At 44.2% G+C, this 26029-nt stretch overlaps 1 protein-coding gene across 5 annotated transcripts in view; it reads left to right on the forward strand.

The window, feature by feature from the left end:
• The window catches only part of CNKSR2 (connector enhancer of kinase suppressor of Ras 2), an 805595-nt gene that overhangs the window by 415859 nt on the left and 363707 nt on the right, over positions 1-26029 (forward strand). For all 5 annotated transcript variants that reach the window (XM_063955759.1, XM_063955760.1, XM_063955761.1 and 2 more), the window contains one exon: positions 6226-6359. In XM_063955759.1, the coding sequence (XP_063811829.1) occupies positions 6226-6359 (134 nt within the window). The remainder of the gene's footprint in view (positions 1-6225; positions 6360-26029) is intronic.

The raw sequence follows: 26029 nt of genomic DNA on the forward strand, positions 1-26029 counted from the left end.
GGTGGCCCTAGGATTATCCTATGCTTTAATGGCACCAGTTTTGCACTACAGTGCTGCTCTTCAGAGAAGGCTCTTCCAACTAGGGTGGCCAATCCCGGGATCGGGAGAATATAATAGTGTGCCCGCAGCGTTGCGAGCCCGCAAGGGGCTGCATTCCGCTCGCCACCCCTGTTGGGATTGTGTGGTCGGGATTCTGGCATCGGTATTTCGACCGCAGAGATCCCATCCAGCGGGATTACATACTGATGCCCTATATTAGCTTCAGATTGGGTACTGTATTTAGGGACCTGTTTATTAACACTATTTCAAAATCCTTGCAAAACAGACTTTTTTGCAGGATTCTTGATAAAATTAAGTATCGCCAGAATGTATTAATCAGTGACTGCAGTAAATGCAGAGATATCTGCTGAGGTGCCCTGTTTGTGATCAGAAGAGCAGCCTCTATATGGTAGCTGCTAAATTATGAAATGTCCCAAGCTCCAAAAAGCATAGCGTAACTTAGCACTGATAGCAATTGCATTTCTAGCTGAGATTAGCATGGAAGCTTAAACTACATCTCTGCAAACTTTTCCGATCCCTCTCCGTTAATTACCACTTGCATGCACAGTACAAATACCAGGCCCAACGCGGAAGTAAAGTGGTAGCGTGAGTTAGCACTTCAATATTTTTTCTTTTCAGGGACTAACATTTTTATTATATTCCACCAAATCTTAATTTCTTATTATGGCAATATGTTGCAATGAGAAATTATACTTTTGTAATGGTTACCGTTAAATTGAATTGTATAAAGAAATATACCTTTTAAAAGTTCTTATTTATGTCAGGTCACATCTGCTGTAAACAAGGTGGTTATATACTACAGTTTTATCCTAGCATCAATCTGGCGTTTATACTGTGGTTTTCTCCAGGCATAGAGCTAGCGTGGGATACCTACGATATCCCGGCAGACGGGATGCCGGCTGTCACTATACTGACAGAGGTATCCCAACTACCGGAATCCCAGCTTTGTATCTGTAGATAATGTAGATACTAGCCCTCCTGCCAATCAAAGTGGATGGTCCTGACACACCCATGTCCCCTCCTTAATAAGGTTGCCCTGTTCTTTGCATGTTCTCTCTAATGGTTGACCAAGTCCCTCAGTGGTGCCATGGTTAAACTTCCTCTGGTGGTTGGCCGTATTCCTTAAGTTTGGGCCCCTACCATTGCATTCCCTGGTGGGACTTTCATATCCCAGTCCAAGACTGGATGTTTTAGATTCCCAAGTGTGCTTTACTGAGCAAGCGTCACCACTCTTGACTGTTTCAAAGAGAAGAGTGGAAGTGTTGTGATATTGGACTGGCATACAGATGTAGCCACGCTCATTCTTGCTGTTGTTTTCACCATACACCTGTCGTGGCATAAATATATATATATTTAAGCTCATCTACACCATTCCTTCATTATCTATCTTCTCTGGAAGAATTCTGGAAGGGCAAGTGATAGCTCTGCATGCATGCACAGTTCCCTAACGGTTCCAAGGTGAATGGCTGCTCTCATGGGAAAGACTATTTGAGTATATTTCAGCCTGGGGCACAGGATTCCATCACAATGAGAGGATGAGGAGGCATGTTGCGGGATTTATTGGAGTCTGAGAACGCTGGAGGTGCGGGACGCCGGCCGAAATCTGAATTTTTTTTTTAAAGAGGGCAAACACAAGGCAAAACCAGTGTCTTGTAAGTGATTGGCCCTTTAAAAAAACCTTCAAGATCGCCTAGCATCTCGCATCTCTGGCGATCTTGGACTCCATTACATCCTGCCGATGGTCTTAACACAAATTGCCAGTTTTAAAATTGACTGTGCTCATCTCTAAATGCTTTGTAGTTAATGCTCATTCATTGATAATTTGGAGCAGCAACTAAAATGCAACAGAACACCTCCACATTTAAAGCCCTAAACCAGGTTTTTCTAGTAGGGGTGAGAAGACGAGTCATACAGTATCTACTAGTTATGGAGGGAAGGAAGAAGGAAATTTACATATTTTTGTTGCAAATTTCAAATGTATTCTAATTATTGAAATTCATTGGAAACCAATGAATGAGAACATGCTTTCTTGTCTAGTTTCTTAGGCGGATGCAAGCATGATGGGTTTCCCAAAGCAATTAAATAGCTCACGGTCATCTTAAGATGGGCATACACTATTCAATTATCTGTCAGATCATCTGCCAGCTCTGGCTAGTTGGAATGAAAATTTGGTAATGGACAAGAGCAATTGACAATCGACCATTTCCTCCCAACCACTGGAAAATGGACAAAAACTGTCGTTCATACAAATTGTTTAAATCCGTGATTTAACCTATTTGTCTGAATGACAGGTTTTGCCCATTTCCCAGAATCTGGGAGCAAATGGTTGATTGTCATTTGCTCTAATCCATTACCAGATTTTCACAACCACCCCAAAGATCTACTTTAGATGTATTTATGCTCACTCCTCATTAGGGTGCGAGCAATCAGCAATAAGTGCAAATTCTGGACTGATCGCCCAAAATAATTGAATTAGCTTCTGGCCCCCCTTTAAAATGTGTGCAACTTCAGTTCACATTTATTGAAGTGAAAAATATTATACAGTATGTAATAAACAGAGAAAACATGTTAGAACCATAAAGGAAATATTTATCCAGCGTGCTTGCCATTTATAGTGAGCAGGCATAGTGATATTTGCATTCTGTTTAACGATTGCTTAGATAATTTGTATCTTTTTTTTGTTGTTGTTGGTTTTGTTGGGGGTAGGAGGGTTCTCCCAACCACAACAAAATATCTGTACTTCTAAGAGACCCACTTTAGCTGTTTGGAATTTCAGTTGCATTTCGAATTTTATTTTTTCCACCAGTAGTTTGAACTTGAATCTACAGCCATATTAAACAAATGTAGACACTATCTTCAATGAAGATGAATGAAGATAAGTTCATATTCTTTACTTTCTTCTCCCTAAAAAAAATAATCATACTTCTAAACTCACTGTTGGGTCATAAAAAGATCCGTGATCAGAACTCTGCAATGTATTATCCATGCCTGCCTACTTTGATGTTCACCTTCTTCTTCTTTGGTATTCACTTTAGAATACATTGCATACGTAATAATGCATTTCAGAATGGAATAGACTTATGTGTACATTAAATGAAGTGGAAAGGATGGAGCAGTGAACAATTTATCACATAGCAGTGGGATGGTGATTATAAATCATACTGAAATGTTATGTTTAAAATGTCAGTTTTCTGAACCAATGACTGCTCACTAATATCTTATGCTACCAGCGTGATTGTTTTTCCCTGGCCCAAAAAAATACAGGTAATGCGATTTGAAACTATTAAATAAATGGATGATGTATGGGAATATGCATTACTTACAACAACTTGTTAAAAAGGTTCCCATTCCCAATACTTTGTAAAGAGATGGTGCTGTATTTTTATATATTTTTACACTTATGTGGTAAACATTATGGCAGATATCCAGTTAGCTGCGGTAATTTACCACACCTAATGTACTCACCAGGGGCTATCCAGTTAGCCCCAATACCCGGCACTTAACAGGGATTATGCTTTGGGGACCTTTTTTTCGCGATAACACATGGGTCTGAATACTTATCCCAAATCCCATGTGTTATCGGCCAAAAAACTGAGAATTTTACGGCCAATGAAAACGGGCTATAATTGAATAGCCTGATAATGACCATTGGTCAAAAATCAGCCCAATTTTATTGCCTGACAAATTAGCACCTCTAATTGGATATCAACCCAAAGTTGTAATGACTTTCTTATTTGCTGAAACATCAGCAATTTTATCTCCACCTCCTATTACAGCTGTCAAAATGTTGAAATATTTTTTATGCACACTGTACTGCTGATCCAGTGAATTCATGCAGGATATATTAAGTACAAGTACTACAATTCTCATCATGTTGTGTTTGCTGAATTTTATGTGTTTGCTGAATTTGATAAGTTTACATTATACATTTGATTATAACTGAAAAATGGGCATAAACCTAGAATACATTTTTAAAACCAAGGAAAGTCACTGGAAATGTGGGCTACTGTAAAAGCCTCATTGCAGTACTTTGCTAAAATTGAAAGCAGTATTTAAATATGTAGCCTTGCCTGTTACTGTTATTAATTATGTAGCGTTGCCTAGCTTTCAGGGCTTTAGTGCATGTAGGATCAACACTTAAGGGCCATATCGATTTGCGCTGAGCAATCTAGCACAGATCGCTCTGCACACATCTCTTCCCCGCTCAGCACACAGCGCGGTGTGCGCTGATTGAGGGGGGACGGGGACGCTCACATCATCCAGTAATTAAGTGAGCGATCTGTCTAGATTGTGCCTCATGCAGACCAATCTAGACACAGCGATAGCGCCGCGCTGGGCCGCGCATTGCTATCGCTATGGGGCATAAACACGGAGAGATCCTTGCTTAATTTCTAAGCAATCTAGTCAGATTGCTTAGAAATTAAGCACGGATCTCTCCATGTGTACCCCCCTTTACTAGTCTCTATCAATCCTCCTTTGTCTCCTAGTTCAGTTTTATTGAATTTTATTGCTCAGAATTAAGAGCCCCATACACCACTGTGACATGTCCATCTGACATGTCGCAGGCGATCACCCCGGCAGCCTCTCGGGGGGCAGGATCGCCTAAGATACATCGTATGCTGTCCTTTTGCATACGAAATATCTTGGGCGATCCCAGCCATGCCTGTGGGGTCCGACATATTATGAGTGAAGCACGTTCAGTCTGGATGATCCGATCCGTTGCTCCCGGGAACGCGCATCGGATCGGATCAGAAACACCTCCAAAATGCCCGATTTCACCCGATATATCTGGCCGAATATCTGAAATTGGATGAAATCGGGCGTTATCGTTCTAGTGTATGGGGCCCTTTAGAATGACAGTCATGGCGTGATTGTTTTTCCCTGGCCCAAAAAAATACAGGTAATGCGATTTGAAACTGATACCGTGTAAGGGTCCCACTATGAAGTTACTAGCTTCATTTATTAAAACCATTGAAAATGAAATGATCTTGAAATGAAAAGCTTTACCTAATTACTGTATAAAGGTTGATACTATGTATATCTAATATGTTGGTTGACATTCAGACAACAGTTTACAAAAGTGCCCAAAAGCTCAGTCAAAGTCATGTTGTAGATGGAATTTAGAGAGATGACTCATTTACAGGGTGTCACAACAAGTTGTTTTTTTATCAATTTAGTAGAATAGTTTCAGTGCTTAGGAAATCTAAATACACAGGTATGTACAGCTCTGTAAATATATGATAAGTCTGTGAGGTTATCCTTAATTGTTGATCTATGTAAATTACTTTTTTTGGCATGTCATAGTTCTTACTTTTCTCCCTAATCTGTACAACTATCCCCTGAGCTCAGTCTAGTTTTTCTCACAGGACAAGATGCTTTCGCCAGGATCTTGAATAAATTATTTTTTCTGCATATATATGATTAAATTAACTATTTCACATAGATGTACCATTACTACTACTTCTCCCCTAGTGCTTCTTCATGATGACTGTTCAGGGAGAGCATTAGAACTATTCTCTCTATTTAGGGTATTCTTTTTATTTAATGAAAGGAATATCCTTTTATACAGCTTAGATATAGGGGGTAATTCCAAGTTGATCGCAGCAGGAATTTTGTTATCAGTTGGGCAAAACCATGTGCACTGCAGGGGAGGCAGATATAACATGTGCAGAAAGATTTAGATTTGGGTGGGTTATTTTGTTTCTGTGCAGAGTAAATACTGGCTGCTTTATTTTTACACTGCAAATTAGATTGCAGATTGAACACACCACACCCAAATCTAACTCTCTCTGCACATGTTAAATCTGCCTCCCCTGCAGTGCACATGGTTTTGCCTAACTGCTAACAAAATTCCTGCTGCGATCAACTTGGAATTACCCCCTTAGATCTGTGTCTCACTGTTATATCATAGTCACCTACTGTCCTATTTCAGTATACCTGAAAGTAATATTGGGACATCTACCAGACTCCTGAGAAAGGAGTCTGGTAGATGGTAGCATCGCCTGTGCATGTTTCTTTAAACATGTTTCTATGGGCACATACTGTATAGTAGGACAATAAAAGCTTTAGTGTAATGATATATTTTAATGGTACTGGATTGTGATCAGCATTTTCATCATTATGCCAATGTTTTAAATATGTATATATCTATTTTTTTTACTGTAGCCGCTTATTCCAAGGAGCCCCACAAGTGGTGCTGCTACTCCGTCAAGCACAATCAGCACCCCTACCAAAAGGGACAGTACTGCTCTTCAAGATCTCTTCATTCCCCCACCTCCAGCGGAGCCCTACACACCCAGGTATGTCTCAAAATATAATTGACACTTACCCTGGTAAAAATGTTATAAAGCTATTTCTTTTACCTTTAATCTTAAACTACATCATGACATTTGCCTGCAAGGAAACCCTGAAACTATTAAGTTGCATTAACATTAAACAACAGTATATATGCAGGATAGCAAATGCAGAAGATACAATAAGATAATAGATTTCACTGGTCCTGAACATCATCCTCTGTCTTAAGGGTTGCTGTCTCACTAAGCTTTTACCTACTTTTCACATCTGCTTTGGGAGATGCAGATGAATGGAAGATTCACCATTCATGTCATTAGTGGTTAGGGCAAGGCTGATGATGATGGTAATTTCAGTATCACACTCTCTTGGTTTTTTTCTCTCACTGGAGTAGACTGGACTTGCAGATAGGTTAGTGCTCATGCATGAGAATTGCCTGGCCACTATAACATCCATGAGGTCTCACCCTCATTTCAGTCTCCACAACATTCTCGAATTGTAGATAAAAACAACAAGTGGACCAGCACAGGCACCTTAGGTCATGAATATTCACACTTTGGATTATACTTAATCTATACTTCAAAAAACCTTCACAAGCAATAAAAGAAACACAGTTTATTCCATACAAAGTTTAAAAAACACATATAAATTGCATATGCTTGAATACCCAGCTATTAATGAGAAAAATATTTGACTTCAGATGTAAGTGCAAGGAATATCTCACCCAGCATTGGTGGTGCGGTGGGCTTAGCTTAATTTAAGCAAGTGGGGTCCCGGGCCGTGAAGTCTGGCACCACCGCACAGAGATTTTTCCTCAGAACTCAGTCACTCATTTCTTGTCGATCCTCACAGCTTGTCATCCAAATCTTCAACGCGTTTCGATCTACTTCTTGAAAAAGGTCCATTTAGCGACCGGAACGCATTGAAGATTTTTAAGTGCCAATGTATGAAATAAACATTGATACTCAACTCTCGTTCGCTGCTATAAAGGTAGTATGTATGCCTTTAAACTGAAAAGTACAAAATTTAAAAGGACAATAGCAGCACTCGTAGGGAGTAGCAATATTAATCCAAATAAAAATGGAGAGCCGAAAGTAGAGATAATAAAAATAAATGTTTAATAATGATATAATTTCTAACATAAAATCAAGTAACTTTTTATCTAATAAATAGATCATATATAGATATTATATAACATTCCTTGTTTGCTGGAGAGACACCCCATATATAATCTGAAGAAAAAATCAAATCAAAACGTTTTTGCAGCAGTGAGGCTGCTGGATTGCTCTCAATCTGTAATAAAAAGAGCTAATAAACAATACTGAAACACTGTAGTATTAGTTGCTGACTGTCCACTTTGAAATGTAACAAATTGTTACCAGCTGAGTTACTTTGTGTGCAAAAGTAACTTTAATGAAACTAGAGCGTGGCTCTATACCGGTGGAGTCTATTTCACAATTAATTTAGATACTCAATGTTCCACAACCGGTAGATGGATTACCTTTCCAATGAGATGATTATTCTTGCGTGCTTAGATGAAGCCACAATGTGCCCTCTCATTAAAGGTACTGCAGAGTGTATTAGCCCGGCGGCCAGGAAAAAACACGAGGATCCCGTTCGTAGGGACTCTTCACTCGGTATGTACAAAAGCTGCCCGCTCTCCTGTGAATTAATGTACCTGGATGTCCTCGGGTAGGTCTGCAGGATAACCCAATGGGTATGGTCCAATTGTAGGTGCCTTTGCGGACCGCCGGTATCAGCAACAGAAAGCCCGCTGTGAGACCTCTCTTTCTCTCCCTGGACGAAAACCGCTTGTTTCAAAGTCAGGGGGAGAGAAGCGGGTGTGTGTGTTTCAGCAGGTGTGTAGTCGATCCAGCAATGGAGGGGAGGAGTTTGTTAGAAATTATGTAATTATTAAACATTTATTTTTATTATCTCTACTTTCGGCTCTCCATTTTAATTTGGATTAATATTGCTACTCCCTACGAGCGCTGCTATTGTCCTTTTAAATTTTGGACTTAAAGAATACCCCTCATTTATTTTTATTTTTTTTGTATATCAAGCATTTTTTTTCCAATTAGCAAAATTACAGGGGTCAGGTAATAGAAACTTTGTGGTTTTGCTACTTCTTTGGTTACCGGTATTCTACTGTATTCAATATAAAATACTTTTACTTACATACAAGGCTATTAACCAAACTGCACCAACATACATCTCTTATCTCATCTCAAAACATTTACCTACCCGACCTCTCTGCTCTGCACAAGATCTGCATCTCTCATCCACATGCATCACTTGTTCCCACCTAATTACAGAATTTTATCCGGGCTGCTCCCACTCTGTGGAATACCCTCCCACACACAATAAGACTCACCTCTAGTCTCCAAACTTTCAAACGTTCCCTGAATACTCACCTCTTCAGGCAAGTTTATCAAATTCCAGACCCAGCCATATAACCTTTAATGCCTCCTTATCTAATTCATCCTGTCTGTACAGTCCACACATAACCTCACATATTTTATCTTTCTTCTCTTTTACATACTCCTGACCCTCGGCCAACATTGCTGGGTGACCATATCATACAGCCCATTAATAACCTTTGAAATCTGGTGAACCATTATTCAATAGGTAGCATCTATCCTTATGTATCAATGCCTATTTCTCTATAGATTGTAAGCTTGCGAGCAGATCCTTCCTACCTCTATGTCTTAATGGGGCAGATGTATTAACCTGGAGAAGGGATAAAGAAGTGATAAAGCGCAAGGTGATAACGCACCAGCCAATCATTACAGATTTGAAAAATTACAGTTAGGATCTGATTGGCTGGTGCATTATCACCTTCCACTTATCACTGGTTTATCACTTCTTTATCCCTTCTCCAGGCTTAATACATCTGCCCCTCTGTTTTTACCTAGTTTTGTTCTATTGCTGTTGTTCCAATTGTAAAGCGCAGCAGAATATGCTGCGCTATATAAGAAACTGTTAATAAATAAATATTTAGTTGTGTGGGAATTTCTGACACATACAGAAACATCAATACGACTGAGTAATTTTATCCATGCATATAAAATAAATCTTTCCATTTCCATAGAACTCATCTTGCCCATGCTATTCTACTGATGGAATCTTTCTACGTACATAACCACTTAGTAAACATTTACCCCTACAGCAAAGAAAAACATAATGAACAGTTGAAAGAGCGTGTAATTTCCTCCTCCAAATACTCATCCATCCATATGTTAACTGTAAATAATCTAATATACAAATCAACAGCAAGGGCCAAGTTGTGTTTACTGACGCATAGCCTAATAATGTACACTTTGCCAGATTAGTTCTTCTGTTGTAAAGAAGTAATTACTTAGCTGTTATAAGGAAAATCTGTGTTGAGACTCACAATGGCTCTTGAGCTTCAAACATTGAAAACTGTATGTGGGGCATCTGTAGTGCATAGCTTACTACAGAACGTTTTCTTATATAAAATGATTTTACAAAATGACTACAGGTTTTTTGCATGGCATAGAAATTTTTTATTTTTACTTTTTGTCCTTTGCCTATTAGATATTCGTAGTATGATCATCACTATAGAGCTTCAGTCTCTGAATTACTGTGAAATAAGAACAGTGAATGGTGTAGCATCTCAGTAGCTTAGGGGATTCCTAATGTTGGCAAAACCAGCGAAATTAGAATGTAAAGATATGAAGTAAACACTGCGTTATTATAAACTTGAACTTCTGATGTCTCCACTTCCCACTACGAGGCTGTCTATAATGTGCATGGATCTCTAAGGATCCCATACAATAAAAGGCTACTCTGCTACACTGCTACTCACCTCTGTGCAGGGAATTGAAGTGTTTTGCGCTCCGGCAGCCACTAGATGGTGCCCAACAGAGCAATTCAAGGCTTGCTCAGTTCGGGCGTGCACAGACGCTGACACTGACATTACTGTTATGTTGTTCCATCATTTCGACGGGCTGGTAACTAGATTATTTATTTATTATACCCCTGCTTATACCCTATGCTTCTGAAGTGGTCCACAGTACATGGAATAGAGCATGGCCACATGCTTACTTACACTCCTTTTCTATTGAAGCCTGACAGATCTCTTGGCAGTCCTGACTGCTATTTACAATTAGCCATACCTCCGAACATGACCCTCTCCAGGAGGGACAGAATGCTCTGCTCATGGACTTCCTTCTTAATTTATGATTGCCATCACCTGTGCTGAAACACCTTTCTTATCCATTAACCTGTTCAACACAGGTCCTGGCAATCATACATTAAGAGAAAAGTCCAGAAGCAGAGCATTTTGTCCCTCCTGGAGAGGGTCATGTTGGGAGGTATGAATTAGCCACAGTATATATGGTTATGTAATTAAGGAAGTGTAGGGTGCCCCCAACCTGTACTGAATTTTTCTTACAAGACATAGGGGGTAATTCAGAGTTGATCGTAGCAGAAAATTTGTTAGCAGTTGGGCAACTGCAGGTATAACATGTGCACTGCAGGTGTAACATGCACTGCAGGTGTGGCAGATATAACATTTGCAGAGAGAGTTAGATTTGGGTGGGTTATTTTGTTTCTGTGCAGGGTAAATACTGGCTACTTTATTTTTACACTGCAATTTAGATTTCAGTTTGAACACACCCCACACAAATCTAACTTTCTCTGCACATGTTATACCTGCCCCCCCTGCTAGTAGCGGCTCTTGCCACGGGCAAACAGGCTTTTTGCCCGGGGCGCCGCTGTCCCGAGGTCGCCGCCGCTACTGACAGGGCGTTGGATGTGTGGGCGCCCGCTGCAGCCGGCTTCAGTGACAGACACTAGAGGTCATAATTGACCTCTAGTGTCTGTGTGGCGCTGCTATGGGAGAGACGTCATGACCATCTCTCCCATAGAGAGGAGCCGGCGGCCAGTGACAAAGGGCAGTGCGGCAGCGGTCTGGAATCAGCAGCGGGTCTGGTAAGTATTCTGTTTCTTTTTTTTTGTGTGTGTTTGTAAGATGCGCTACTGGGGCACAGCTACAGGGGTCACAACTGCTGGAGGCACTACTTCTGGGGGCACAGCTACAGGAGGCACAAATGCTGGAGGCACAGCTACAGGGGGCACAGCTACTGGGGTCACTGCTACAGGGGGCACAGCTACAGGTGGCACAGCTACTGGGGGCAAATCTACTGGAGGCACAGCTGCTGGGGTCAAAGCTAGAGGGGTCACAGCTACTGGGGGCACAGCTACAAGGGGCACAGCTACAGGGGGCCACAAGTACAGGGGATAACTGTGGCTAAGCCCCTTCCCTATGAAGAAGCCACAACCCCATTTTTGGGCGCGCGCCTTCTGCGCACACCGACTCTATTTCTCTTACATCCTAGAGGATGCTGGGGTCCATTTTAGTACCATGGGGTATAGACGGTTCCTCAGGAGCCATAGACACTGTAAGACTTTTCAACAGTGTGAACTGGCTCCTCCCTCTATGCCCATCCTCCAGACCTCAGTTTAGAAACTGTGCACAGGAGACTGGATGCACACTGGTGGAGCTCTACAGAGCTTTGCTGGAAAAATACTTTCTTAGGTTTTTTATTTTACAAGGAAGCTGCTGGCAACAGCTTCCCTGCTTCGTGGGACTTAGGGGGGGGGGGGGGAGTAGGAACCAACTTCTCAATTAGTTAATGGTTGGGGGTCCTGCTTCTAAGCAGACTATTGCGCGCTGGATCAGAGGTACCATTCAGCACGCTTATTCCATGGCAGGATTGCCATTACCGAGTTCGGTAAAGGCCCACTCTACACGGAAAGTGGGTTTTTCCTGGGCTGCTGCCCGGGGTGTCTCGGCATTGCAAATTTGCCGAGCAGCTACTTGGTCAGGGGCAAACACGTTTGCTAAGTTTTACAGGTTTGACACCTTGGCTGCTGACGACCTTCAGTTTGGTCATTCAGTTCTACAGGATTTCCCGCCCGTACTGGGAGCTTTGATACATCCCCATGGTACTAAAATGGACCCCAGCATCCCAGGGCCGACGCCACCACTAGGCAGCTTTAGGCAGCTGCCTATGGGCGCCGGCCACTTGCGGGCGGCGCTCACGCTGCCGATGAATGCTTATGACGAGAATTACTGCGGAGAGGAGCAGAAGACAGTTGCTATAGCAACTGTAACAATATCCGGCAGGGCGCTGCTTACTCTATATGCATAGCGCCGCTGCCGATGGGGTCCGTACTGTCACTCACACTGTCCGTGCTGGCGGCTGATAACAGTTGGGCGGCTGCGCGCCGCGGCATCCCTTTAGTACGGACAGTGTGAGCGGCTGTGTAACCCGTCGGCAGCGGCTCGCCTCTATGCACATAGAGTAAGAAACAGTGCTGCCGGATATTGTTACAGTTGCTATAGCAACCGTCTTCCGCTCCTCACCGTGGTAACGCCTGTCATACTCCCGCCTCGCACCACGAAAACAGACTGCCAATTGTAAGAACTTCACTAATTGTATAAAGGATCAGGGTGGGGGAGCAGTAAATTTATACAGTAAAGTCAGGGGGGGGGAATTTAAATATATAAAAGGTAGAGAGGTTGCTGGAAGGGGGAAAATAATTATATATATATATATATATATATATATATATATATAACAGTTCTATTCTTCTAGAGGGGGATATGCATCCGTCCACTCCCAATGTGTGAAGAACAGGCGGCACTCACAGGGTCTTCACACATTGGGAGTGGACGGATGCATATCCCCCTCTAGAAGAATAGAACTGTTATACATCGGACATTAGGAAGGCACCGGGGTAGTTGTTATTATTTGAGGGAGTGCCGACCTTACCAATTTCGTATATATATATATATATATATATATATATATATATATATCCTTACAATGAGCACGGCACTCCAAGGACTCTTATGCAATCGCCTTTATTGGCGGTGTTTTACATCAACATGTTTCAGGGCCTCAGCCCCTTCGTCAGGATACACCGATACATAACAAACAGACACACACAAAACACTTAAATGCCTGTTACCGAGTCCTGTCTCCCGCCGGCGTCCGCGTCCACAGCTGCAGCCGCTGATGCACCGCCGGAGCCTCACTTCCGGATTCACGCAGGAAGCGGTTGCCAAGCAACCGCCGGCTTGCGTTCCAGCACAGCAAGCCCGGACCAAGTGTTCTCAGTCAGCGCCATCCGTGGGGGACTGCCGGGGGCAAACAAAACACACTTATTACATTTATAAAAACCTTTAAAAACATTAGAGATGAGCGGGTTCGGTTTCTCTGAATCCGAACCCGCCAGAACTTCATGTTTTTTTTCACGGGTCCGAGCAACTCGGATCTTCCCGCCTTGCTCGGTTAACCCGAGCGCGCCTGAACGTCGTCATGACGCTGTCGGATTCTCGCGAGGCTCGGATTCTATCGCGAGACTCGGATTCTATATAAGGAGCCGCGCGTCGCCGCCATTTTCACACGTGCATTGAGATTGATAGGGAGAGGACGTGGCTGGCGTCCTCTCCGTTTAGAATTAGAATAGATTAGAGAGACACTTGATTTACTAATTTTGGGGAGCATTAGGAGTACTCAGTAGTGTACAGTGCAGAGTTTTGCTGATAGTGACCAGTGACCACCACTTTTATTTATAATCCGTTCTCTGCCTGAAAAAAGCGATACACAGCACACAGTGACTCAGTCACATACCATATCTGTGTGCACTGCTCAGGCTCAGGCCAGTGTGCTGCATCATCTATTATCTATATATAATATTATATATATCTGTCTGACTGCTCAGCTCACACAGCTTATAATTGTGGGGGAGACTGGGGAGCACTACTGCAGTGCCAGTTATAGGTTATAGCAGGAGCCAGGAGTACATAATATAATCCGTTCTCTGCCTGAAAAAAGCGATACACAGCACACAGTGACTCAGTCACATACCATATCTGTGTGCACTGCTCAGGCTCAGGCCAGTGTGCTGCATCATCTATTATCTATATATAATATTATATATATCTGTCTGACTGCTCAGCTCACACAGCTTATAATTGTGGGGGAGACTGGGGAGCACTACTGCAGTGCCAGTTATAGGTTATAGCAGGAGCCAGGAGTACATAATATAATCCGTTCTCTGCCTGAAAAAAGCGATACACAGCACACAGTGACTCAGTCACATACCATATCTGTGTGCACTGCTCAGGCTCAGGCCAGTGTGCTGCATCATCTATTATCTATATATAATATTATATATATCTGTCTGACTGCTCAGCTCACACAGCTTATAATTGTGGGGGAGACTGGGGAGCACTACTGCAGTGCCAGTTATAGGTTATAGCAGGAGCCAGGAGTTCATAATATTATATTAAAATTAAACAGTGCACACTTTTGCTGCAGGAGTGCCACTGCCAGTGTGACTAGTGACCAGTGACCTGACCACCAGTATATAATATTAGTAGTATACTATCTCTTTATCAACCAGTCTATATTAGCAGCAGACACAGTACAGTGCGGTAGTTCACGGCTGTGGCTACCTCTGTGTCGGCACTCGGCAGCCCGTCCATAATTGTATATACCAGTGACCTAACCGTGGTTTTTTTTTCTTTCTTTATACATACATACTAGTTACGAGTATACTATCTCTTTATCAACCAGTCTATATATTAGCAGCAGACACAGTACAGTGCGGTAGTTCACGGCTGTGGCTACCTCTGTGTCGGCACTCGGCAGCCCGTCCATAATTGTATATACCACCTAACCGTGGTTTTTTTTTCTTTCTTTATACATACATACTAGTTACGAGTATACTATCTCTTTATCAACCAGTCTATATATTAGCAGCAGACACAGTACAGTGCGGTAGTTCACGGCTGTGGCTACCTCTGTGTCGGCACTCGGCAGCCCGTCCATAATTGTATATACCACCTAACCGTGGTTTTTTTTTCTTTCTTTATACATACATACTAGTTACGAGTATACTATCTCTTTATCAACCAGTCTATATATTAGCAGCAGACACAGTACAGTGCGGTAGTTCACGGCTGTGGCTACCTCTGTGTCGGCACTCGGCAGCCCGTCCATAATTGTATATACCACCTAACCGTGGTTTTTTTTTCTTTCTTTATACATACATACTAGTTACGAGTATACTATCTCTTTATCAACCAGTCTATATATTAGCAGCAGACACAGTACAGTGCGGTAGTTCACGGCTGTGGCTACCTCTGTGTCGGCACTCGGCAGCCCGTCCATAATTGTATATACCACCTAACCGTGGTTTTTTTTTCTTTCTTTATACATACATACTAGTTACGAGTATACTATCTCTTTATCAACCAGTCTATATATTAGCAGCAGACACAGTACAGTGCGGTAGTTCACGGCTGTGGCTACCTCTGTGTCGGCACTCGGCAGCCCGTCCATAATTGTATATACCACCTAACCGTGGTTTTTTTTTCTTTCTTTATACGTACATACTAGTTACGAGTATACTATCTCTTTATCAACCAGTCTATATATTAGCAGCAGACACAGTACAGTGCGGTAGTTCACGGCTGTGGCTACCTCTGTGTCGGCACTCGGCAGCCCGTCCATAATTGTATATACCACCTAACCGTGGTTTTTTTTTCTTTCTTTATACATACATACTAGTTACGAGTATACTATCTCTTTATCAACCAGTCTATATATTAGCAGCAGACACAGTACAGTAGTTCACGGCTGTGGCTACCTCTGTGTCGGCACTCGGCAGCCCGTCCATAATTGTATATACCACCTAACCGTGGTTTTTTTTTCTTTCTTTATACATACATACTAGTTACGAGTATACTATCTCTTTATCAACCAGTCTATATATTAGCAGCAGACACAGTACAGTAGTTCACGGCTGTGGCTACCTCTGTGTCGGCACTCGGCAGCCCGTCCATAATTGTATATACCACCTAACCGTGTTTTTTTTTTCTTTCTTTATACATACATACTAGTTACGAGTATACTATCTCTTTATCAACCAGTCTATATATTAGCAGCAGACACAGTACAGTAGTTCACGGCTGTGGCTACCTCTGTGTCGGCACTCGGCAGCCCGTCCATAATTGTATATACCACCTAACCGTGGTTTTTTTTTCTTTCTTTATACATACATACTAGTTACGAGTATACTATCTCTTTATCAACCAGTCTATATATTAGCAGCAGACACAGTACAGTAGTTCACGGCTGTGGCTACCTCTGTGTCGGCACTCGGCAGCCCGTCCATAATTGTATATACCACCTAACCGTGTTTTTTTTTTCTTTCTTTATACATACATACTAGTTACGAGTATACTATCTCTTTATCAACCAGTCTATATATTAGCAGCAGACACAGTACAGTGCGGTAGTTCACGGCTGTGGCTACCTCTGTGTCGGCACTCGGCAGCCCGTCCATAATTGTATACTAGTATCCAATCCATCCATCTCCATTGTTTACCTGAGGTGCCTTTTAGTTGTGCCTATTAAAATATGGAGAACAAAAATGTTGAGGTTCCAAAATTAGGGAAAGATCAAGATCCACTTCCACCTCGTGCTGAAGCTGCTGCCACTAGTCATGGCCGAGACGATGAAATGCCAGCAACGTCGTCTGCCAAGGCCGATGCCCAATGGCATAGTACAGAGCATGTCAAAACCAAAACACCAAATATCAGTAAAAAAAGGACTCCAAAACCTAAAATAAAATTGTCGGAGGAGAAGCGTAAACTTGCCAATATGCCATTTACCACACGGAGTGGCAAGGAACGGCTGAGGCCCTGGCCTATGTTCATGGCTAGTGGTTCAGCTTCACATGAGGATGGAAGCACTCAGCCTCTCGCTAGAAAACTGAAAAGACTCAAGCTGGCAAAAGCACCGCAAAGAACTGTGCGTTCTTTGAAATCCCAAATCCACAAGGAGAGTCCAATTGTGTCGGTTGCGATGCCTGACCTTCCCAACACTGGACGTGAAGAGCATGCGCCTTCCACCATTTGCACGCCCCCTGCAAGTGCTGGAAGGAGCACCCGCAGTCCAGTTCCTGATAGTCAGATTGAAGATGTCAGTGTTGAAGTACACCAGGATGAGGAGGATATGGGTGTTGCTGGCGCTGGGGAGGAAATTGACCAGGAGGATTCAGATGGTGAGGTGGTTTGTTTAAGTCAGGCACCCGGGGAGACACCTGTTGTCCGTGGGAGGAATATGGCCGTTGACATGCCAGGTGAAAATACCAAAAAAATCAGCTCTTCGGTGTGGAGGTATTTCACCAGAAATGCGGACAACAGGTGTCAAGCCGTGTGTTCCCTTTGTCAAGCTGTAATAAGTAGGGGTAAGGACGTTAACCACCTCGGAACATCCTCCCTTATACGTCACCTGCAGCGCATTCATAATAAGTCAGTGACAAGTTCAAAAACTTTGGGTGACAGCGGAAGCAGTCCACTGACCAGTAAATCCCTTCCTCTTGTAACCAAGCTCACGCAAACCACCCCACCAACTCCCTCAGTGTCAATTTCCTCCTTCCCCAGGAATGCCAATAGTCCGGCAGGCCATGTCACTGGCAATTCTGACGAGTCCTCTCCTGCCTGGGATTCCTCCGATGCATCCTTGCGTGTAACGCCTACTGCTGCTGGCGCTGCTGTTGTTGCCGCTGGGAGTCGATGGTCATCCCAGAGGGGAAGTCGTAAGCCCACTTGTACTACTTCCAGTAAGCAATTGACTGTTCAACAGTCCTTTGCGAGGAAGATGAAATATCACAGCAGTCATCCTACTGCAAAGCGGATAACTGAGGCCTTGGCATCCTGGGTGGTGAGAAACGTGGTTCCGGTATCCATCATTACTGCAGAGCCAACTAGAGACTTGTTGGAGGTACTGTGTCCCCGGTACCAAATACCATCTAGGTTCCATTTCTCTAGGCAGGCGATACCGAAAATGTACACAGACCTCAGACCACAGACCAAAATGCAGCTGTACCCAATGTCCACTTAACCACGGACATGTGGACAAGTGGGGCAGGGCAGGGTCAGGACTATATGACTGTGACAGCCCACTGGGTAGATGTATGGACTCCCGCCGCAAGAACAGCAGCGGCGGCACCAGTAGCAGCATCTCGCAAACGCCAACTCTTTCCTAGGCAGGCTACGCTTTGTATCACCGCTTTCCAGAATACGCACACAGCTGAAAACCTCTTACGGCAACTGAGGAAGATCATCGCGGAATGGCTTACCCCAATTGGACTCTCCTGTGGATTTGTGGCATCGGACAACGCCAGCAATATTGTGTGTGCATTAAATCTGGGCCAATTCCAGCACGTCCCATGTTTTGCACATACCTTGAATTTGGTGGTGCAGAATTTTTGAAAAAACGACAGGGGCGTGCAAGAGATGCTGTCGGTGGCCAGAAGAATTGCGGGACACTTTCGGCGTACAGGCACCACGTACAGAAATCTGGAGCACCACCAAAAACTACTGAACCTGCCCTGCCATCATCTGAAGCAAGAAGTGGTAACGAGGTGGAATTCAACCCTCTATATGCTTCAGAGGTTGGAGGAGCAGCAAAAGGCCATTCAAGCCTATACAATTGAGCACGATATAGTAGGTGGAATGCACCTGTCTCAAGTGCAGTGGAGAATGATTTCAACGTTGTGCAAGGTTCTGATGCCCTTTGAACTTGCCACACGTGAAGTCAGTTCAGACACTGCCAGCCTGAGTCAGGTCATTCCCCTCATCAGGCTTTTGCAGAAGAAGCTGGAGGCATTGAAGGAGGAGCTAACACGGAGCGATTCCGCTAGGCATGTGGGACTTGTGGATGCAGCCCTTAATTCGCTTAACAAGGATTCACGGGTGGTCAATCTGTTGAAATCAGAGCACTACATTTTGGCCACCGTGCTCGATCCTAGATTTAAAGCCTACCTTGGATCTCTCTTTCCGGCAGACACAGGTCTGCTGGGGTTGAAAGACCTGCTGGTGACAAAATTGTCAAGTCAAGCGGAACGCGACCTGTCAACATCTCCTCCTTCACATTCTCCCGCAACTGGGGGTGCGAGGAAAAGGCTCAGAATTCCGAGCCCACCCGCTGGCGGTGATGCAGGGCAGTCTGGAGCGACTGCTGATGCTGACATCTGGTCCGGACTGAAGGACCTGACAACGATTACGGACATGTCGTCTACTGTCACTGCATATGATTCTCTCAACATTGATAGAATGGTGGAGGATTATATGAGTGACCGCATCCAAGTAGGCACGTCACACAGTCCGTACTTATACTGGCAGGAAAAAGAGGCAATTTGGAGGCCCTTGCACAAACTGGCTTTATTCTACCTAAGTTGCCCTCCCACAAGTGTGTACTCCGAAAGAGTGTTTAGTGCCGCCGCTCACCTTGTCAGCAATCGGCGTACGAGGTTACATCCAGAAAATGTGGAGAAGATGATGTTCATTAAAATGAATTATAATCAATTCCTCCGCGGAGACATTGACCAGCAGCAATTGCCTCCACAAAGTACACAGGGAGCTGAGATGGTGGATTCCAGTGGGGACGAATTGATAATCTGTGAGGAGGGGGATGTACACGGTGATATATCGGAGGGTGAAGATGAGGTGGACATCTTGCCTCTGTAGAGCCAGTTTGTGCAAGGAGAGATTAATTGCTTCTTTTTTGGGGGGGGTCCAAACCAACCCGTCATATCAGTCACAGTCGTGTGGCAGACCCTGTCACTGAAATGATGGGTTGGTTAAAGTGTGCATGTCCTGTTTTGTTTATACAACATAAGGGTGGGTGGGAGGGCCCAAGGACAATTCCATCTTGCACCTCTTTTTTCTTTTCTTTTTCTTTGCATCATGTGCTGATTGGGGAGGGTTTTTTGGAAGGGACATTCTGCGTGACACTGCAGTGCCACTCCTAGATGGGCCCGGTGTTTGTGTCGGCCACTAGGGTCGCTAATCTTACTCACACAGTCAGCTACCTCATTGCGCCTCTTTTTCTCTTTGCGTCATGTGCTGTTTGGGGAGGGTTTTTTGGAAGGGACATCCTGCGTGACACTGCAGTGCCACTCCTAGATGGGCCCGGTGTTTGTGTCGGCCACTAGGGTCGCTAATCTTACTCACACAGCTACCTCATTGCGCCTCTTTTTTTCTTTGCGTCATGTGCTGTTTGGGGAGGGTTTTTTGGAAGGGCCATCCTGCGTGACACTGCAGTGCCACTCCTAGATGGGCCCGGTGTTTGTGTCGGCCACTAGGGTCGCTAATCTTACTCACACAGCTACCTCATTGCGCCTCTTTTTTTCTTTGCGTCATGTGCAGTTTGGGGAGGGTTTTTTGGAAGGGACATCCTGCGTGACACTGCAGTGCCACTCCTAGATGGGCCCGGTGTTTGTGTCGGCCACTAGGGTCGCTTATCTTACTCACACAGCGACCTCGGTGCAAATTTTAGGACTAAAAATAATATTGTGAGGTGTGAGGTATTCAGAATAGACTGAAAATGAGTGTAAATTATGGTTTTTGAGGTTAATAATACTTTGGGATCAAAATGACCCCCAAATTCTATGATTTAAGCTGTTTTTTAGTGTTTTTGGAAAAAAACACCCGAATCCAAAACACACCCGAATCCGACAAAAAAAATTCGGTGAGGTTTTGCCAAAACGCGTTCGAACCCAAAACACGGCCGCGGAACCGAACCCAAAACCAAAACACAAAACCCGAAAAATTTCAGGCGCTCATCTCTAAAAAACATATATATGCATGCAGCAGCCCATGAATATATTCATGGGCTGCTGCATGCATATATATGTTTTTAGAGGTTTTTATAAATGTAATAAGTGTGTTTTGTTTGCCCCCGGCAGTCCCCCACGGATGGCGCTGACTGAGAACACTTGGTCCGGGCTTGCTGTGCTGGAACGCAAGCCGGCGGTTGCTTGGCAACCGCTTCCTGCGTGAATCCGGAAGTGAGGCTCCGGCGGTGCATCAGCGGCTGCAGCTGTGGACGCGGACGCCGGCGGGAGACAGGACTCGGTAACAGGCATTTAAGTGTTTTGTGTGTGTCTGTTTGTTATGTATCGGTGTATCCTGACGAAGGGGCTGAGGCCCTGAAACATGTTGATGTAAAACACCGCCAATAAAGGCGATTGCATAAGAGTCCTTGGAGTGCCGTGCTCATTGTAAGATTATTTGGATTGTTCTGCACTGGGCACCAGGACCAGGTGTCACTACAGCAAGGAGTGCCGGCTGAATTGGATTAGTATATATGTGTATATATATATATATATATATATATATATATATATATATATATACACTAGTTACCGGCCCGTCAAAATGACGGAACATCGTAACAGTAATGTCAGTGTCGGTGGCTGTGTGCACCATATAGTTACCGCAAGCACGCAAGACACTTTAATTCCCCCTGCACAGATGAGGAGCAGCATTGGTATTTTATTACATAGTGGGTGTGTATATATATATATATATATATATATATATAGAGTGGCCGAAGTGGGCCGGTATGCGGCTGTATGGCATACCGGCACTTCTCCACAGACCAGGAAGTTTTTTGTTTTTTTTAATCAACTCCTGCTATGGCCGATCGTGCTCATGTTCTTCCCACCGCTGCTCCCAGTCACGGTGGTTGGTGCCGGAGCTGTGAGCCGCACTACTCCCCAGCAGTTACGGCGGACACACACTCCCCCTTCCCTCCTCCAGCAGCCGCTCGCGCAGAGTGCCTCGATTCCTCCAATTACTCAACCGAGCGGCCGCGTCACCATGGAGCTGCATAGACGCTGGCGCTCGGATCCTCCTGCTGCCGGCCTCTCCGGGCTGTGCCAGGGTCCACGCCGCGGGACTCCTTTGTTGACAGTGATACCCTGCAGCTCAAGCTAAGGTTGACGACATGGTGGTGGTGAGTGACTGCTGGAGAGCCCTGTGCCCTCCTGCCCCCCCATTCCCCATGTGTGTGGACCTTTCCTCTGTGTATGACACCTTGTGCCCCCCTGCCCCCCTCCCGCTGCCAATGTGTGTGTGTCACCCAGTGCTCCCCTACCCTTATTGCCCTGTGTGATGACAACCTGTGCCCTTATGGTGCTCTGTACACCCCCTGCGTGTGTGACACCCTGTCCCCCATGTTTCGTCTCATACCGTGTGCTATATTGTTAATTTTGGCTCATGCCTTGTGCTATAATGTGAATTTTGGCTCATACCATGTGCTATAATGTGAGTTTCGGCTCATACCGCGTGCTATAATGTGAATTTCGTCTCATACTGTGTGCTATAATGTGAATTTTGTCTCATACTGTGTGCTATAATGTGAATTTCGTCTCATACTGTGTGCTATAATGTGAATTTCGTCTCATACTGTGTGCTATAATGTGAATTTCGGCTCATACCGTGTGCTATAATGTGAATTTCGTCTCATACTGTGTGCTATAATGTGAATTTTAGCTCATTCCGCGTGCTATAATGTGAATTTCATCTCATATCATGTGCTATAATGTGACTTTCGTCTCATTCTATGTGCTATAATGTGAATTTCGTCTCATACCGGATGCTATAATGTGAATTTTGGCTCATACTGTGTGGTATAAAAGTGAAAGGGGCATCAGTACTAGATTGTATAAGGGATCCTACTACACTGAAGGACCCCCCCGCCCCCCCTAAATTGCCCTGGGCCACCTGAAGGCTTAATCCAGCCCTAGTCTAGCAGTTCTTGCGCACCCTGGGTAGAACGCCTGTAGCATTACAGCAGCAATCTGTCCTGAAGTTCCCACTTAAGGCACATACACACTGGGTGATTTTGAGCTGAAAGCAGCTTACTTTTGGTGTGTTGAGCTGCTTTCAGTTCAAAACCGCCCAGTGTATATGCCCCAGCGATGAGCGGTGAGCGCTGATGCGCACTCCCGCTTCATCGCTGGTATTACCAGTAGATGAACGGCGGGGTGAGCGGCTTTCCATAGTGTCCTGCTATGCCCAGTGTGTATGCACTTTAAGAGTCAGCTGGATGGGATGTACTAGATAAAACCTGTTTCCTGGGTTTTACTGCATATCCTGTATGTATTAAGACTTGGTGTGTGGTTTGGGTGGGGGGGGGGGGGGGGGGCAGCAGGCTGAAATTTTGCCTAGGATGCTGAGAAACCTTGCTCCGGCCCTGCAGCATCCTCTAGGACGTAAGAGAAAATAGGATTTTAATTACCTACCGGTAAATCCTTTTCTCGTAGTCCATAGAGGATGCTGGGCACCCGCCCAGTGCTCATTTTTCCTGCAGAATTACGTTTTGAGCTAGATGCATCATCACTTAAAAAGTGATAAAATGGAGAGTGAAAAAGTGCCAGCCAATCAGCTCCTAACTGCCATTTTTTCAAACACAGCCTGTGACATGGAAGTTAGGAGCTGATTGGCTGGTACTTTTTCACTCTCCAATTTATCACTTTCCAAACGATGATCATGTGTTAAGATATTCACAGCTGTTGCTGTTGCATTATGCATGCACGTTAGCATGGTTTAGGTTGAAAGCCATGTTAGGCGGCATGTTTTGTATGGTGTGAGCTGGTGTGAATCTCGCCACTAGTTTAATGTAAATTCTTCTCTCGAAGTTGTCCGTCTCCTCGGGCACAGTTCCTATACTGAGGTCTGGAGGAGGGGCATAGAGGGAGGAGCCAGTTCACACTGTTGAAAAGTCTTATAGTGCCGAAGGCTCCTGCGGAACCGTCTATACCCCATAGTACTAAAATGGACCCCAGCATCCTCTACGGACTACGTTAAAAGGATTTACCAGTAGGTAATTAAAATCCTATTTTTACCTGGGGGGTGGGCCCACAGGAAACTTTCGCCCTGGGCGCCACAAGGTCTAGAACCGGCCCTGCCCCCTGCAGTGCACATGGTTTTGCCCAACTTTTAACAAATTTGCTGCTGCGATCAACTCTGAATTAGGCCCATACATTTGTAAAATTAACCCAGTGTGTCCCAACAATATATTAAAGATGGGTTTATGTGAACAAGGTTTCCCATTAGCATCCATTCTAAATCATGGCTCAGTCACAGAATTGATTAAATGTATAATTTCTCTAAGATAATATACTGCAGCCATCATATATATACAATAATATTTTAAAATTACATGCAGTAAATATTGTTTTAGAAGACAGAAATAAAATAAAACAGGAAAATCCTAACAAGCACACCAAGATTGTAGAATTAAGTCTGGAGTTTCCCTAGAAAAGCTGCTGTATCTTCTTATTTCCAAAATACAGTTGTAATATTTTTTGTCCCAGTTTTAAACTTTCTTACATTGGGTCCAGAAGAGGGTGAACTCCAATTGGCAGATGGTGCATGGTTTCATGTCTCTGCAAGAGGCCTTGCTTTAGCAGACCCCCAATCAGCTGGGGTGTGGCCATGTGTGGGGCATAGCTACACTTCGCAGTCAAATTTGCTGTGGTGCACACTAAGAGGATATAGTGACCCCATTTTGGGTTTGTGGTTTTGCCTTCCTGGCAGCCATCATTTCCAGATATTACATGGTAATCTGTACCCACCACTGCATATTAGAACACCATACCTCCCAACTGTCCCGGTGGGAACAGTCCCATTTTTTACGGTCTGTCTCGCTGTCCCACCCGCGGGTTACAGTGTCCCGCGGTGGGGGCGCAGTTGGTAGATTTCCCCTGTCACTCGCTGCTCTGAGTAGAGCAGCGGTGAATAGATGCTGTGTGCACACGCACATCGTCTATTCACAGCAGAGAGGGACAGGGGGCATGGCCTGCAGCTCTCTTAGCGCTGTTCATGCCCCCTTAATGAAGAAAACGGGGGCGAGGCTTGCGATTTCGGCACTTGCCATGAGGCCACGCCTTTCTGATAGGCCACACCCCAAAATTTTCTACTCTTAAACTATTAAAAAAGAATGTATGATATTTAAATCATCTCTAACAAACAGTCTACCGTCATATAGGGGACATTTACTAATAAGTGATAAGAGCGGAGAAGTGAGCCAGTGGAGAAGTTTCCCCATCAACCAATCAGCAGCTCTGTATAATTTTATAGTATGCAAATTATAGATGTTACTTCAGTGCTGATTGGTTGCCATGGGCACTTCTCCAATGGCTCATGTCTCCGCTCTTATCACTGCTTAGTAAATGTCCCCCTTAATCTCTTGCAATAGGGTATTTGGCATATCTTCCAACTGTCCTGATTTGGGCGGGACAGTCCCATTTTTCTGGGACTGTCCTGCTGTCCCACCTGCGGGTCACAGTGTCCCGCAGTGGGCGGGTCAGTTGGGAGACACTCTCTAAGCAGAGCAGCGGTCTGTTTCACTGTTTACTGGGAGAGAGGGACAGGGGGCGTGACTTGTCCCCACAGCCACGAAAACGGCGGCATGACTCATGATCACGGCACTTCCACAAGGCCACGCCCCCTATTTTCAGGCTTGAAAATTAAAGCCTGTGGCACATTACATAAGAACAATTAGTATTGCCTTACTGGATCCTTCACATGGCAGCACCCACGCCATTTAAAACCCATGCGACACATTGTGTATATACAAGTAATTCCCTCAGCACTTCAATGAAAAGTTGATGTATTATATTTCACTGCACATCTGTATTATTGTATCTATCTGCATATCATTACTGTGTTTACCTGCATATTAATTTTGCTTGTATATTGTATTGCACCAACTGACAAGTAAAGCATTGTTTCTTGACTCCAACATTTGTCCTAACACTAATTAATAGAGGCACA

The sequence above is a fragment of the Pseudophryne corroboree genome, chromosome 2, assembly GCF_028390025.1.
Source record: "Pseudophryne corroboree isolate aPseCor3 chromosome 2, aPseCor3.hap2, whole genome shotgun sequence".
In the NCBI taxonomy this organism is placed as follows: Eukaryota; Metazoa; Chordata; class Amphibia; order Anura; family Myobatrachidae; genus Pseudophryne; species Pseudophryne corroboree.